The sequence below is a fragment of the Pan troglodytes genome, chromosome 3 (assembly GCF_028858775.2).
Source record: "Pan troglodytes isolate AG18354 chromosome 3, NHGRI_mPanTro3-v2.0_pri, whole genome shotgun sequence".
NCBI classification, from domain to species: domain Eukaryota; kingdom Metazoa; phylum Chordata; class Mammalia; order Primates; family Hominidae; genus Pan; species Pan troglodytes.
In genome coordinates, this window is record NC_072401.2 from 99,569,495 (window position 1) to 99,585,720 (window position 16,226).

General features: G+C 35.8%; 1 protein-coding gene across 7 annotated transcripts in view; it reads right to left on the bottom strand.

Annotated features, from left to right (window-relative positions):
* The window catches only part of STPG2 (sperm tail PG-rich repeat containing 2), a 711,650-nt gene that overhangs the window by 691,584 nt on the left and 3,840 nt on the right, over window positions 1-16,226 (bottom strand). For 4 of the 7 annotated variants that reach the window (XM_054683204.2, XM_016951896.4, XM_016951895.4 and 1 more), the window contains exons 2-4: window positions 10,907-11,019; window positions 9,008-9,166; window positions 5,006-5,170 (exon numbers count right to left, since the gene is read on the bottom strand). In XM_054683204.2, the coding sequence (XP_054539179.1) occupies window positions 5,006-5,170; window positions 9,008-9,166; window positions 10,907-11,019 (437 nt within the window). The remainder of the gene's footprint in view (window positions 1-5,005; window positions 5,171-9,007; window positions 9,167-10,906; window positions 11,020-16,226) is intronic. The other 3 variants (XM_054683206.2, XM_063809695.1, XM_009448101.5) reach the window with 1 other exon arrangement.

Consider the following 16,226-nt stretch of genomic DNA (forward strand, 5'->3'; position numbering starts at 1 on the left):
AGAACTTCTTGATTTATGCCTTAATTTCATTATTTACCCAGGAGTCATTCAGAAGCAGGTTGTTCAATTTCCATATAGTCGTGTGGTTTTGAGTGACTTTTTAAATCTTTAGTTCTATTTTGATTACGCTGTTGTCTGAGAGACTGTTCATTATGATTTCAGTTCTTTTCATTTGCTCAGGAGTGTTTTGCTTCCAATTATGTGATCAATTTTAGATAAAGTGCCATGTAGTGCCGAGAAGAACGTATATTCTGTTGTTTTGGGGTAGAGAGTTCTGTAGATATCTATCAGGTCCAGGTGATTTAGAGCTCACTTCAGGTCCTGAATACCTTTGTTAATGTTCTGTCTTGATGATCTAATATTGCTAGTGAGATGTCAAAGTCTCCCACTATTATTGTGTGGGAATCTAAGTCTCTTTGTAGGTCTCTAAGAACTTGCTTTATGAATCTGGGTTCTCCTGTATTGGGCCCATATATTTTTAGAATACTTAGCTCTTCTTGTTGACTTGAATCCTTTGCCATTATATAATGCCCTTATCTTTTTTGATCTTTGTTGGTTTAAAGTCTGTTTTGTCAGAAACTAGGATTACAACCCCTGCTTTTTTCTGTTTTCCATTAGCTTGGTAAATGTTCCTCCATCCCTTTATTTTGAGCCTGTGTGTGTCTTTGCCTGAGATAGGTCTCTTGAATACAGCACACCGATGGATCTTGACTGTTTATGTGGCCTGCTATTCTGTGTCTTTTATTGGGGCATTTAGTCCATTTACATTTAAGGTTAATATTGTTATGTATAAATTTGATCCTGTCATCATGATGCTAGCCAGTCATTTTGCAGACTCCTTTATGTAGTTGCTTCACAGTGTCATTGGCCTGTGAACTTCAGTGTGTTTGTGTAGTGGCTGGTAACGGTTTTTTCTTTCCATATTTAGTGCTTCCTTCAGGAGCTCTGATAAGGCAGGCCTGGTGGTGACAAATTCCCTCAACATTTGATTGTCTGTAAAGGATTTTATTTCTCCTTCACTTATGAAGCTTAGCTTGGCCAAATATGAAATTCTGGGTTGGAAATTCTTTTCTTTCAGAATGTTGAATATTGGCCCCCAATCTCTTCTAGCTTGTAGGGTTTCTGCTGAGAGGTCCACTCTTTCTCTGATGGGCTTCCCTTTGTAGGTGACTTGGCCTTTCTCTCTGACTGCCCCTTAACATGTTTTCTTTCATTTTGACCTTGGATAATCTGATGATTATGTGTCTTTGGGTTGATCTCATGTAGTATCTTACTGGGGTTCTCTGGATTTCCTGAATTTGAATGTTAGCCTGCCTTGCTAGTTTGGGGAAGTTCTCTAGGATGATATCCTGAGGTATGTTTTCCAACTTGGTTCCATTCTCCCCATCTCTTTCACATATGCCAGTCAGTCATAGCTTCAGTCTTTTTACATAATCCCACATTTTTCAGAGGTTTTGTTCATTCCTTTCCATTTCTTTTTCTCTAATCATGTCTGCCTGTCTTATTGCAACAAGATACTCTTCAACTCTGAGATTCTTTTCTCCACTTGGTTTGTTTGGCTATTGACACTTGTGATCGCACTGTGAAGTTTTCATGTTGTGTTTTTCAGCTCCATCAAGGTGTTTATGTTTCTCTTTAAACTTGTTATTCTGGTTAGCAGCTCCTATAGTTTTATCATGGTTCTTAGTTTCTTTGCATTGGGTAGAACATGCTCCTTTCGCTCAGTGAAGTTCATTATTGCCCACCTTCTGAAGCCTACTTCTATCAATTCATCCATCTCAGTCTCAGCCCAGTTCTGTGCCCTTGCTGAAGAGGTATTGCAATCATTTGGAGGAGAAAAGGCATGGTGGCTTTTTGAGTTTTCAGCATTTTTGCATTGATTCTTTCTCATCTTTGTGGGCTTATCTTCTTTTGATCTTTGAGACTGCTGGACCTTTGGATGGGGTTTTTTGTGGGGTCTTTTCTGTTGATGTTGTTGTTGTTGCTGTTTGTCTCTTAACATGAGGGCCCTCCTCTGTAGGGCTGCTGCAGTTTTCTGGGGGTCCACACCCTATTCGCCTAGGTCCCTCCCCCACCTGGAGGCATCACCAGTGGGGGCGCAAAACAGCAAAGATGACAGCATGCTCTTTCCTCTAGAAGCTCTGTCCCAGAGGGGCACTGACCTGATGCCAGCTGGAACACTCCTGTATGAGGTGTCTGGCAACCCCTATTGGAAGGTCTCACCCAGACAGGAGGAACAAGATCAGGGACCTGCTTAAAGAAGCAGTCTGGCCACTCCTTGGCAGAGCAGGTGTGCTGAACTGGGATGAATCCCCCTTGTCTAGACTGTCCAGACTCTCCAGGGCCAGCTGGCAGGAAAGACTAAATACAGTGTACTGCAGAGATTGTGGCTGCCCCTCCCACCAGGGGCTCTGTCCCAGGGAGATCAGAGTCCTGTCCATAAACCCCTGGCTGGAGTTGCTGAAATTCCCATGGGGAGCCCCTGACCAGTGATGAGGGATGGATCAGGGTCCCACTTGAAGCAGTCTGGCTACAGTCTGCCACACCCACTGTGCCGTGGTGTGGGGAATTCTTCCCAGTACAGACCAGTCTCTCTGGCACTGGCAGAAGAAAACAGCCAACTGTAGCTGCAGAGATGGCAGCCACCCCTCCACTGGGGAACTCAGTCATCTTAGGCAGTCTCCAGCCTGCTGCTGCTAGGCAGCAGAGACTCCAAGCCAGTGGGTCTTAGCTAGTGAGGTTCCATGGGAGTGGGGCCCACTGAATGATGCTGCTTGGCTCCCTGGCTTCAGCCCCGTTCCTACAGGAGTGGATGATCTCCTGCCTCACCAGTATTCCCTGGGCCAGAGTATGAAAAACAACTCCTGCATCTCAGTGCCTGCCCAAGTGGCCACATGCCTGAGTGGCTGCCAACCTGAGTGGCCCCCATCAGCCTGCACAGCTCTGTGCTTGGGGATCCAAGGCCCTGGTGGTGTGGGCTCACGAGGGGATCTCCTGGTCCATGAGTTGCAAAGATCCATGAGAAAAGTGTAGTTTCCTGGACAGGGTAACACAATCACTCACTGCCTCCTTTGGCTAGGGAAGGGAGCTCCCCTTGCCCCATGCAGCTCCCAGGTGGGCCATCATCACCCCACTCTGCTTTTCCTCACTCTCTGTGGGTTGCACCAACTGCCTAGTCAGTCCCAATGAGAGAACCTGGATACCTTAGTTGAAGGTGAATTCACTTGCCATTTTCATTCTTCTCAGTGAGAGCCACAGACCATTCTAATTGGCCATCTTCAGCTAGTGTTTAATGTCTTGTTATTAGAACACTTACACTGAACTACTGAGGGGTAAAGAGGCGTCATGTCCAAAATGTACTCCCAGATGATTTAATAAAAATAATAATATAAATATATGGGGAGAAAAAATGATACAACAAATGTGATAAAATGTTAACACCTGCAGGATCTGAGTGAAGGATAGGATTATTATTATTGTAAGTTTTTCTATAAGTCTGAAACTATTTCAAAATATTAAATTATTTTTTAAAAAGAAACATCTAACTGGGAACAATGAATGAATTAGATCTAATATGCTCATACGGTTAAATCTGGAAAATATAACAGTAAGCAAAAAACCAAGCAACATATACACCAGATAATATTTATTTAAATTTTTAAAATCATAAAACAATATATATTATTATTCATATATGAATATGTAATGAAGGTTTAATGTTTATTGTGGCAAAGGGAGAGGAATGAAGACAGGAGAATGGGGCAAACATCGTAATAACATATATCTTTTAAAATAAAGCTTATTCCAATGTGACGAAATTTTAACCTGTGTTTTATCTGTGTGATGGGTACATAGGTATCCATTACTATTTTCACAGTATCTATGTGTTTGAAATATGTTACAATTAAAATGTTTTAAGAAAAAAGATTTTAATGGTTCAAAGGATCTAAAACCCCAAAAACTTCCCAGTGTAGCTACTGCCACAAACCAAATGGTTTTTGAAGGTGCTTATGTCTAAGCCCAAAGACGGAGTCACATACCAACAAATAACTATAGAATACTGGGAATAAAGATCAAGATAAATACTGAGAATGCCTTTTCTTTGCCCAAGGTGTCTCTTCAGCCTTTCCTTAAGAGTTTAGTTTTAGAATTTTCCTCACTAGAATTACTTCTTCTACATCTCATTAAAGCACAAAAATACCATAGGTTCGAAGTACTATGTATTTCTGTCTTATAATTGAGTAAAATCAGACATACCATCTATCTTCATTGTCTGTACTCATGGATAACACATACATTTCAACTGTCTCAGTGAAATCTTGACAACTCTGGTCAGGTTTGAAATTTAAACTCTGGATGAAATGAATTAGCTATATTGTAACTGATATTTCAGTCAGAGAGAAGCTCCTTTTTTTTAATAATCATTTCTGGAATAAATGATGTTTACATTCTCAGATTCAAATTCTTTTAAAAATAAAATGTTTTTTCTTTTCAAATTAAGAAAAATAATATCTATGTATTATTTATGATTATACACTGTGGCAGAGACTCCTAATAATTTACACCCATTCCTTCTTCTTCTGAGATACACAGACTATATTTCCCATTCTCCCTGGCAGTTAAGTATGGCCATGTGACTGGCTATAGCTCCAAGCCTGGCCTACAAAAACTTCCAAGCATAATTCCCCATCCTCTTCTGCCAGCTTGATACACTTGACAACAAGGCCCTAGAGGATGACAGAAGCACAACTGGAATAATCCTGTGTCCCTGAATCTCAGCATGAAGGAAAGTCACTTAACGAGAATGTCCATGTGAATGAGGAAAAATAATTCTACTGTATTAAACCACTAAAATTTGGGGGTCTATTTGTTACCACAATTAGTGTTCCATTAACTAAAACATGTAATCATTTTTTTCTTGGAGAAATAAGCCAGGAAAAAAAGAAACCCATATGTAAATCATAAACAATTTTCCAATTGTCAATATGAAATACATTATACTTACAAATTGAGGTTTGTAGTATGCTGGACCAAGTGTACTGTCACAAGCAGGTGGAAAACATTTTATAATACTGCCATCATCATTAATATGATAACCATATGACTTTCCACAAGAAGGAATTGAAGGAACATCAACACTTCTGGTAAGTGTAGGTGATCTTGAAATTTTCTGCAAGGAAAACATTTTATATTATTTATTCCAAGGCAAGAGGAAGGGGAATGAAGAACCAAATATTAAAAGTTACTAAAAGGCAACTATTAAATATTGATTTAATGAGTTTCATGATATAAAACAAAAATGTTTGTTTTGTTATTGTTTTTTTTGAGATAGGGTCTCACTCTGTCACCCAGGCTGGAGTGCAGTGGTACAATCTTGGCTCACTGCAACCTCTGTCTCCTGGGTTCAAGTGATTCTCCCCTCGACCTCAGCCTCCCAAGTAGCTGGGACTACAGGCATGCACCACTATGCTTGGCTAATGTTTGTATTTTTAGTAGAGACAGGGTTTTACCATGTTGGCCAGGTTGGTCTCGAACTCCTGACCTCAAATGATCTGCCAGCCTCGGCCTCCCAAAGTGCTGGGATTACAGGCATGAGCCACTGTGCCTAGCCAAAAATGTTTTGTAAAAGTAATTTAAAGGAGTGAATTCAAGTCTGTTGCTTCACCTTTAAACCGAGAATGTATTTCTATTAAATTTAGAATAGAATAGAATAGATAACTATTAAAGTCATCATAAGAAGCAAGGATTCTTTCTCGTTTGGGTCAGTTATTTATCTTGCTTAGTAAAGCCATCATTACTAATTCTAAAAACAGGCAATCCTATTCACATCAACAATCATGCTATTATACTATCTGCTATGCAAAAACAAACTTTGTATTTTTCAGTAATACTTTCTGGCTTCATTCCTTCCCAGCTCCTGACTTTTTGTTTCCACATTTCCTGAGTCTTGTATAAATGTCCTAAGTATGCAAGCTATATAGCAGGAAAATATCTATGATGTAATGCTAAATGGAAATAGCAAAATATAAAAGTGAACTATGAATATAGCTAAGTTATGTGAAATTATATATAAATGTATAAAGTCACATACATATATAATTTAATACCAAAAGAAGCTATACAAAAGTTAACAGAAAATTAATGTTAGAGTCAGAAGTTTTAGGGTGATTATCCTTTTATCGAAATTTGGTTTAATGGAAAATATTTTATAATTTTAATAAAAACATGAAGGTGTAATATATATTACAAATATTAATATAAAATATATCAAATAAAAGTACTGGCATTTAAAGCATTTAGTTACTGGGACACTGAAATTATTAAGAATATATTGATTCCTGAAGTTTCTGCATGAATAAATTAATGCTATAGTTGCATGTTCACATGCCCATGTAGAATTATGTTATAGACGTACTATCACTGGCAGAATTTTCTTTTTCTTTTTTTCTGAGACAGAGTTTTTGCTCTTGTTGCCCAGGCTGGAGTGCAGTGGCATGATCTCCGCTCACTGCAACCTCTGCCTCCTGGGTTCAGCGATTCTCCTGCCTCAGTCTCCCAAGTAGCTGGGATTACAGGCACATGCCACCACACCTGGCTAATTTTTTTGTATTTTTAGTAGAGATGGGGTTTCACCATGTTGGCCAAGCTGGTCTTGAACTCCTGACGTCAGGTGATCCGCCCACCTCAGCCTCCCAAACTGCTGGGATAACAGGCACGAGCCACCGTGCCCAGTCGTTTTTCTTTTTTAATATAATTTTTGGAGGGTGGGGGACAAAGTCTCACTGTGTTGCCCAGGCTGGAGTACAGTGGCATGATCTTGGCTCACTGCAACCTCTGCCTCCCGGATTCAAGTGATTCTCGTGCCTCAGCCTCCCAAGTAGCTGGGATTACAGGCATGTGCCACCATGCCTAGCTAATTTTTGTATTTTTTTAGTAGAGACGGGGTTTCACCATGTTGGCCTGGCTAGTCTCAAACTCTTGGCCACAAGTGATCTGCCCCCACTTCCCTGGCCTCCCAAAGTGCTAGGATTACAGGCATAAGCCACCACACCCAGCCAGAATTTTATTTTTTATCAAATTAAAGACAACCATTAAGTAGTTTCAGTAATACCTATGGGATTAATTACCAAATTAAAATAAGAAACCATTGAACGGCTTTCCCTCCTTTCCATATATTTAAAAAGAATTTGTGTGATGTCAAAACTTTCCAAAATAGGCCAGGCGCAGTGGCTCACACCTGTAATCCCAGCAGTTTGGGAGGCCGAGGCGGGTGGATCACAAGGTCAGGAGATCGAGACCATCCTGGCTAACACGGTGAAACCCCGTCTCTACTAAAAATACAAAAAGTTAGCCGGGCATGGTGGCGGGTGCCTGTAGTCCCAGCTACTCAGGAAGCTGAGGCAGGAGAATGGCGTGAACCCGGGAGGTGGAGCTTGCAGTGAGCCGAGATCGCGCCACTGCACTCCAGCCTGGGAGACAGAGCGAGACTCCGTCTCAAAAAAAAAAAAACGACTTTCCAAAATATAGCCCCTACCTCCAGTCTCTATTCCTACAACTCTCCCTTCGCTCCTGTACTCCATTCTAAAGAACTTTGTTCTTTCCTGGAATATATCACACTATCAAACACTTCAGTGTCTTTATTCATGTGGTTTTTTCTGCACATAAAGTGGGAAAAAATATTTTTTCCCATTCTTTTTAACTACTATTTTTTCCCATTCTTTTTAACTACTCGGTGAATCCTTCTTCAAGATCAGGTCCAATTTGTTTCCCCCATTCCCTCCAAAGACTCTCTACTTTGAGCTACTAGTGAACACTGTATTATGGCTCTAAGATAGCATTTCATTAACAGTATTTTACTGAATTTCATTCGTTATTTTCCTGTTAAAATTATACATCTCAGGAAGCAATGATTTTTTCTATGTATTACCAACATCTAGCATTATGTATGGCCACACAGTCACTCAAAATATATTTGATAAACTCCCTAAGTAAATGAACATTTACTTTGTCCCCACACACGAAATATCTGCAATTTAAATATACTTACAAAATTTAACCTCATTGTCATTGCCCTGATATTATTCAACAAAGTACTTAGCCTTAAAATATATCTTCCTAAGCAAAAAGCTGATTAAAATGTAATATGAGCTACATGAAAAAGTTATGACAAGAGAAGGAACCACTCTAAACAAACAGTGACCAAATCTGCTCAATAATAGCATTTATTTCAAAGAGGTAGCCTTTGATGTAAAAATTATTAATTATACAGCACCCAATGTACCTTTCTAAACATACCACATACTAGTATTCTGCACAAATTCTTCATTTCAGTTAAAATAACCTTCTCACTACCTTCCATAAAAATCCCACTTCTCTATCTTCACTTATGTAATACTCCAGTTTGGGATCCAGATTCCAACTCTATTCTTCAATGCCATGTCAAAACCCACCTCCTCTATAAATCTTCCATAAATTATGCCTTCACATAATATAGTAGTCCACCTTTAAATTCCTATGGCATTTCATTACATGATCATTCATTTAGCAACTGTCACATTTTGTCTTGAATTAGCAGCTACCTATTTGTCTGCCTCCCATATAAATTTTAAGCTTTTTTATTTCAGGAATCATATTTTTAACTTATATTATTTATATTTTTTCCTTCCTTGCCACCAGGAAGGAAATATATTATTAACAGTACTAACACAGAGTTTCCTCTATACATAGGTAAACCACTCAGGTAGTTTGTAAAATTTCCCTTACTTTTTATTCACCACAGATATTGAAAGTGACTATAGATTTGTTAGGAGCAAAAAATGAAGTTAGATATGAATACAGTTAAAAACTAAAGTTTATTTACTTATAAAATAACTAAAATGTAAACACTAATAAATTAATTTTTATAGGAAGGCTTTTTAAATGTACTTCATATCACATAAAATATTAAACCTTTACTATTTTAACTAAAAAATGTCATTAACAAGTATAATTTAAAATATAAACGTACTGACTGAAGATGCTCTCTGGTCTCTAATACTTTTCTGTTCATGATATCTTGTGTTCTAGGATAAAACTGATCATAGCTTCCTGGTCCTGGATTATCGGAAATAAACTTCTTAAAACGTTTCTCCCGGTTTTGTAGACTATGGCCTCCTTTTATGTTACACTAAAATGGAGGGAAAAAAACCTTCTGATATATAAAAGAAGCACTTTACAATTAATTTCTACTTGATAAATATTAATCATTATCAGAAAATATTTTTAAAATGCAAGCTAAGAAAGTTTACTATTGACTGAGGATATAGTTCTAGTAAAAGGGGATAGTAAGAGAAGATAGCAATTATAGTTGTCAGTTTTAACTTGAAACTCAAAACTAAAATTTGCTGTACTTGGAGCACTTTGAGAGAGTGCAAGAAAACTGTTTTTAAAACAGAAATCAGAGATGGGAATTCCTAAAGCTGTAGAGCAAGAATAAAGGCCCTTAGAAAAATTTTTACCCCTGAAATGAACTAAAAAAAAAAAAAAAAAAAAAGTTGGCATTCATATTGCAGGGAAAAAGCAAACCTTTCAAGGTTGTTTAGTGTTAATTATTTTCATGAATAACATTTTGGTCATTTCCAGAAAAAATTATAAAGACTTATTAGCAACAGCTTGGTTTTATGTTCAGATTAATTTTAAACATTGTTTATTACAGAGCAAACATTTGAGTGGAATCTTCCAGGGCTCTCCATGCTACCTATTTGGATTCTCCAGAATCTGAAAATTATCAATTGACTAATATCCAATTAATTTGGGTGAAATTACATCATAAAGATTCCTGTAAACAATTACAGTGCAATCATTTCAAAAAGATGATTTATGATAACAGTGCCTGGCATTTGATTGATCAGCTAAGATTTTAAGTCATTGATCTACAAATAGCCCTTTTCACATGTCCAGTTGTTCACAGTCACCGTTCACAGAGCCTATCTCTAGCGGGTACCTTATTCAACTTCACTCAGCTTTTAAGAAATATACCAAGGAGGCCTTCTTTTAAAAACTGAGTCAAATTTTATTTTTAAATAGGCAATTCACTACTTGATTACTATTTTAAAAAGATCAGAATTTCTATGTTTAAAGAATAGATGTATAAAAATAACTTTAATGATTTATTTTACAAAAACACTAACAAGTTGAACAAAAAGTAAAATCCTGTGAAAAGAGAACTTTCCAAATTTTGATAATTTAAAAGCCATTACCATAGGCTCTATGATCATACAAATCAAACTGCAACCTGCATCTATATCGATCACTTCAACAAGGACTTTATCTGAGCCTCCAACAGGTGAGTTAAAGGTCTGCTGGGATCAGCTAGGAGCCAATACATATAAATGCAAAATTTATGTGAAAATGGCAAAAGGTGATACTCATGACTATGAAGATATCAGAGTTATATCTACTATTTCTAAACATGAATGAACCATTGAAGATAATCTGGTCACAGATTCTTGAGACTGTGCAGAAACAGGAGACAGATGAGACAATGGCAATGGCTATAGCTTTAAAGCATGGCACAAAAACCAATTCTTTCACTCTAATGCCATTCCTCTTCTACGCATTTTTACTATCTGCACAACTTCCATGGGCCATAATTCATTCAAGAGTCCTATTCTCTCATTCTCAAGGACCATATAGCATGTAACAATGTTTTGTGTCTTATAGAATATGTAGAATAATGAAAAACATCCAACCCAATCATGCAACCAACATTGAATAAATTTATTTTCTATTATTCAAATTATAAAATATAAATTGAAAGTGAAAGGAGACAATATGAGCAGAAAATAAAATACAACAAATGACATTTGGTCTATTCAGGGAAGAAAACATGATTTTATTAAGTCAATTATAGTAACTATAAAGTTACCTGTGCTTCTGAAACATTATAGTGTCCTGGACCTGGAACAGCTTTCTCAATGCTAGAGGCAATGGTAAAAGTACTTTCTCTGGCAGTCAAAGAAAGAAATGGTGCATTACTACCTATAAAAATAAAATCATATGACCAGCAGATAAGATAAGAGTCCAAGGATTTCAGAGAAAAACACTCAAAATATATATAATCATGAGTATCCTCAATTGTTAAGACTTTATTTTCAGAACTAATGTCTAGTCAGAGAAGTTATTACATTTTTTAAAATCTGATATAAGATCAGAATTTTTATTAATATATTAAATATAAGAACCTAAAGAACTTGACTTATTGAACAACAACAAAAAAAAACTAAAGAAAATAAAGCACTCTTATCTTCTAATCACTTTTGGTGGGGATGAAAATGTCAATTATATTTAGCTGATAAAACATTTTCATCCTCAGAAGACCATTGTTTTATATTTTTAAATAGCATATATTATTTGCAGAAAACATCATATATAAACTTGTAAAGACACCCTAGATGGAAATAATTTAAAGTGGGTTTACAGCAGATAATTGGTCATGTCTCCTTGCCTAGGCACATAGTTTGTTTCAGTAAATATTTCTTGATTGGCTGACCCTAAACAAAGGTTTACAAATACAAGACACAAATTTCTTTGGAACAAGTAATCATAAGATTATACAAACTTGAACACTCTACTGAAAAACTGATACTAAAAAATTCAAGATCTGTATTGGAAAAATTATTAGTGTTTAAGCAATGTGGATATCAAAGAAGAGATGGGATAGAGCAGCAGCTATATTCAAACAGGTAATAAAGGAATGCAAGTGAAGACTCAAAACTTTTACACTAAATCTTGTATACTAAAGGAAAATGTGTGCTACTGTAAGAATGTATGGTGATAATCAATATAGTAAAAAATCTTGCTAATCTGGACTAATAATAAAAGATACTCTATTTAAAATAAAATAATGTGTTTCTTTTGAGGCCCACATGTATTAAAATGCAACCAATGTCAAGAATTATTTATTTGTGTTAGGTATTGCAACATAAAAGAGGTGAGCAAAATATAGATCTTACCTCTAAAAAAGTAATATCTTGAAGCATTGAGAAAAGTATTGAAATAATTTTAAAAAAGGAAAAACATCTCTAATGCCATAATGGAAGACACATGCAAATTCAGAAAGAAGAGAAGTTCTCATCCACATTGAGATGATCAGGAAAAACTTCATGGATGATGTTAAAATTCAAGGTGTTAATTTAGTGACTGATGGTTTTAGCTGGTTATCCCAAATCAGAGAAGAAGGGAAGAGGAGAGGGAAAGGTAAAAGGAAGGGAAAGGGAGGAAAGAAGGCAGACTGACCTTCAAATAAGTTACAAAGACCACAAGACCAGAAATCCTTAAAAGTAAGCCAAGGTTCATTTTGAAAAGGCAACAGTTGTCTGGTAGAGCTGAGAAATTCAGGACACCAATGAAACATTCTACTTACTCAGGGTAAATAGCCAGAGAACAAGAACCAGATTTCATTCCAAATACATATATAAATACACACACATACACACTCAAACTACATATAAAATGAATCATACAAATTACCAGAGAGTGTACTTTCAAGACTCAGGAAAATATGACCCATAAAGACGAGAAAAGTCAATGAAAAGAAACAGATTGAGAAATGAAAAGGTGGAATTAGCAGACAAGAATACTATATATAATCTATTATAAATATCCTTTACATATTCAACAAGGTAGAGAAAAGATGAACGTGATGAGAAGATAAAGGGAAGATATAAAAAAGACCCAAATCAAACTTACAAAATGAAAAATACACTGGATGGAATTAATAACAAATGTTTGTGGATTAATAAAATACATTTTTTCTCAATTCTCAATCCCTTTAAAAAATAAGGTGCTCCTTGACTTGTGATGGAGTTACTTCCCAATAAAATGATTGTAATTTGAAAATATCGTAAATTGAAACTGCATGTAATATACGTAACCTATAATAGCATAGATTAGTTTAGCTTAACATGCTCAGAACACTTACATTAGCCTAACGTTGGGGAAAATTACCTAACATAAAGACTATTTTATAATAAAATGTTGAATATCTTATGTAATTTATTGAATACTGTACTGAAAGTGAAAAATAGAATGGTTGTGTGGGTACTGGAAGTTTGGTTTCTACTGAATGCATATTACTTTCACACCATTGTGCAAAATTTTAAAAAAATGTAAGTTGAATCATCATAAGTAAAGGACTGTCTGCAATTGCTTAAAGCAAAAAATAGTCTCAATTTATTGAGGCATTATAGCAGATGTAGAAGTAAAATGTACAACCACAATAGGACAAAGGGTGAGCTGGGAGAAATGGAAGCATACTTTGTGAGGCTTATTTACTATATATGAAGTGGTACAATATTATTTGAAGGTAGACTGCAATAAATTAGAAATACATATTGTAAACCCTAGGCAACCACTTAAAAATAAAACAAGAGAGGTATAGCAAATAAGCCAATAGTGGACATAAAAAAAGAATTATTTTTTAAAAACCTTTATTCCTGCAACAAAAGTAGGGAAAAAGGAAAAAGAACAGATGAGATAAATGGAAAGCAAATAGCAAAAGAGCATATTAAAACCCGAAGATACTGATAGTGAAATTAACTATAAAAGTTCTAAACACCTCAGTTAAAAGGCGGAGATTGTCAGATTGAATAAAAAAGTAAGACCAAACTTTATGCTGTCTATAAGAAACTCTCTTAAGACATAAAAACAGAAATTAAAAGGATGGAAAAAGTTATAACATGCATCCATGAATCCAAAAAGCTGGAGTGCCTATATTAAAATCAGACAAAGCTGGCTTTAGAACAAGGAATAACAGGGATAAAAGATATACTTCATAATGACAAAGGGGTCATTTCATCAATGGTATTTAACAATTCATAAAGAAAAGCAAGGAAGTTATTACCATAATAATCAGGATAGTGTTTAACTGTAGGGCAGAAAGAAAACATTGAAATAAAAAAGGCCAAAAAGAAAATTTTGGCAAAGTTCTATTTCTGTTTTCTTTTGCTTTTTGTTTTTGTTTTCCTCTTCCCACTGATGGCAGATCTATTTTTTAACTGAATATCTTCTTTTTAAGGTCTACATTTATATTTTATGTGATTTTCTATGTAAGTATTCTATCTCACAATAAAAGGGTTTTAAGTTTAGGTTCATATGAACACTAAGGTAATCTGAGATAAATATGAAAACTAAGAAAGTGAAACCCAGGCTACTTCTGAGGTAGTTGGCATCAGAACACAGCAGGGCCCCTAAATGAATCTAACTTAAACAAATGTAAAATTAGTTGCAGAGTACTGAAATTCATATAAAAGTTAAAAAAATACACTAGCCATGTACTCAACATATTATTAATATTATTAATGGTAGAGTACACATATATATGAAATAATTGGGCAATAAAGAGAATCAAGAAAGCTGGTACTCATAAAATCTTCATTGAAGTTTTCCAAAATTAATTATATAGAATCTTTTGTCAATAAAAGTATACGAGAAATATTGAGCACAAGTAAAACTACAAAAAATTTAAATGTTTATAATGATACACTCCATGAGAGAAGGAACTTACCTGTTTATTTATTCATAGCTGTGTGCCTAATGTTTACAGTGAGGGTGACCAATTAACAAATGATATTCTAAACTAGTCATCCATTCTGTAATAGTGAATGTTTTATTATGTATGGGAGACATGCATGTATGATAGGCAGTGAGGGTACAATAATGAATAAGATAAAACTCTGCCCTCAAGTAGTGGGTAAGCCTGACAAATAGACAATTATGCTACAAAAATCACTGCCAATAATTAAAATATAAAATTTAGAAGAGTGTTCTGGGGAATTAGAGATGGTAGAGTTTGATATGGGACATATGGATATATTGACAAGTGAAGTGCTAACTACAAATTATAAATCAAACTGACAGAAAGAAGAAATTAAGTGTATAGAAGAGGAGATTTGAGAAGAAAGAAATGAGTTCAGTTCGGGATATATTGAGTTTGAGGCACCAACAGAGGAAGATAAATCAAACTGGTATGAAGCAATAAAAGTCAGTCTACGCTGAGAAAGAAGGTGGGCAGTATGTGATTAAAGGACCAATTCTATAGTCACAACTACAGCCACAAAACAAAGAAAACGGCATTTTTCACATATAAGCAGTAATTAGATCTTTGAAATATGTACTCATCTTCAGGACAACAACATATACAGCAATCACATACATATTATTATCTAAACTTTAAAAAAGATAGATTGCATTCCCTGATGCAGCTATATTCTGATAGGCAAATAAGAAAAAATTATCATTGTTGGCATAAGCACATAGGCACAGGTATGAGACCATAGCCAGCTTATCCTTCTGTGGCAGATAAAGCTAACCACTCCCCCACCAAAAAAGAAATCTGGGAAAGAATATTTTTAGGAGATGATGTCACCCAGCTTAGCTAACTAATAGAGAACCAATAGATATAACTGATATACAGCTGATATTTATTACATAAATAAGCCAAAAAGCAATGAAATACTCCTTGGCACGATAATGCCAGGAGTAGTCACATTAGTAAAAGGAGTATGTTTTTATCACATTATACTAGGCTGGTTGTCTCTGGGGAATATTTACTTTAATAAGAGATGTTTACTTCTCAGGTAATCTTAAGAAATTCAGGCATAGCTCTCACTAATCTCGAATTTGAGTATCCACTCTCTCCTACCTCATGAAAGCAGAAAGAAAAGCAGCTTAGTCCTGTCCCTTCAGGTAGAAATTCCTGGGTAGAAGAGATTCTCCCTGATCAAATGGCCTACAGCCAAGGAAATCGAGTTTCAATTAAGGTAAAAAGAATTTCCTGGGGAAAATGTAGAGACAATACCCTGAAGGACTGGCCTGGCCAAGCAGGCTACAGTGAGGGGACAGTGGGAGAACAGCAGTTAGGAGAGAACGGTTGGAAATAAAGAGTATCTGTATCTAAGGCTCTAAGGTCTTTTCCTCTTGTGAAATTCAAAATAACAAGTAAGTTATATAAAGTCCCTACATCTGTTCTTCTCACATCATACTCCATAAAATGAACCTGACCCTTAGCTGAAATAATTGTACACTTCTGCATAGTCCAACGTGTTACTGGTCCTAAAGGTAGGTGAGGTAGTTTGTACCTAGGAAAGAGATGGTAGCTACTTTTAAATTATCTTTCAGAGAATCCAGCAGAGAAATCACTAAAGAGATACCTGTTCCTTCTATTGATTATCAGCATATTCTCTCTT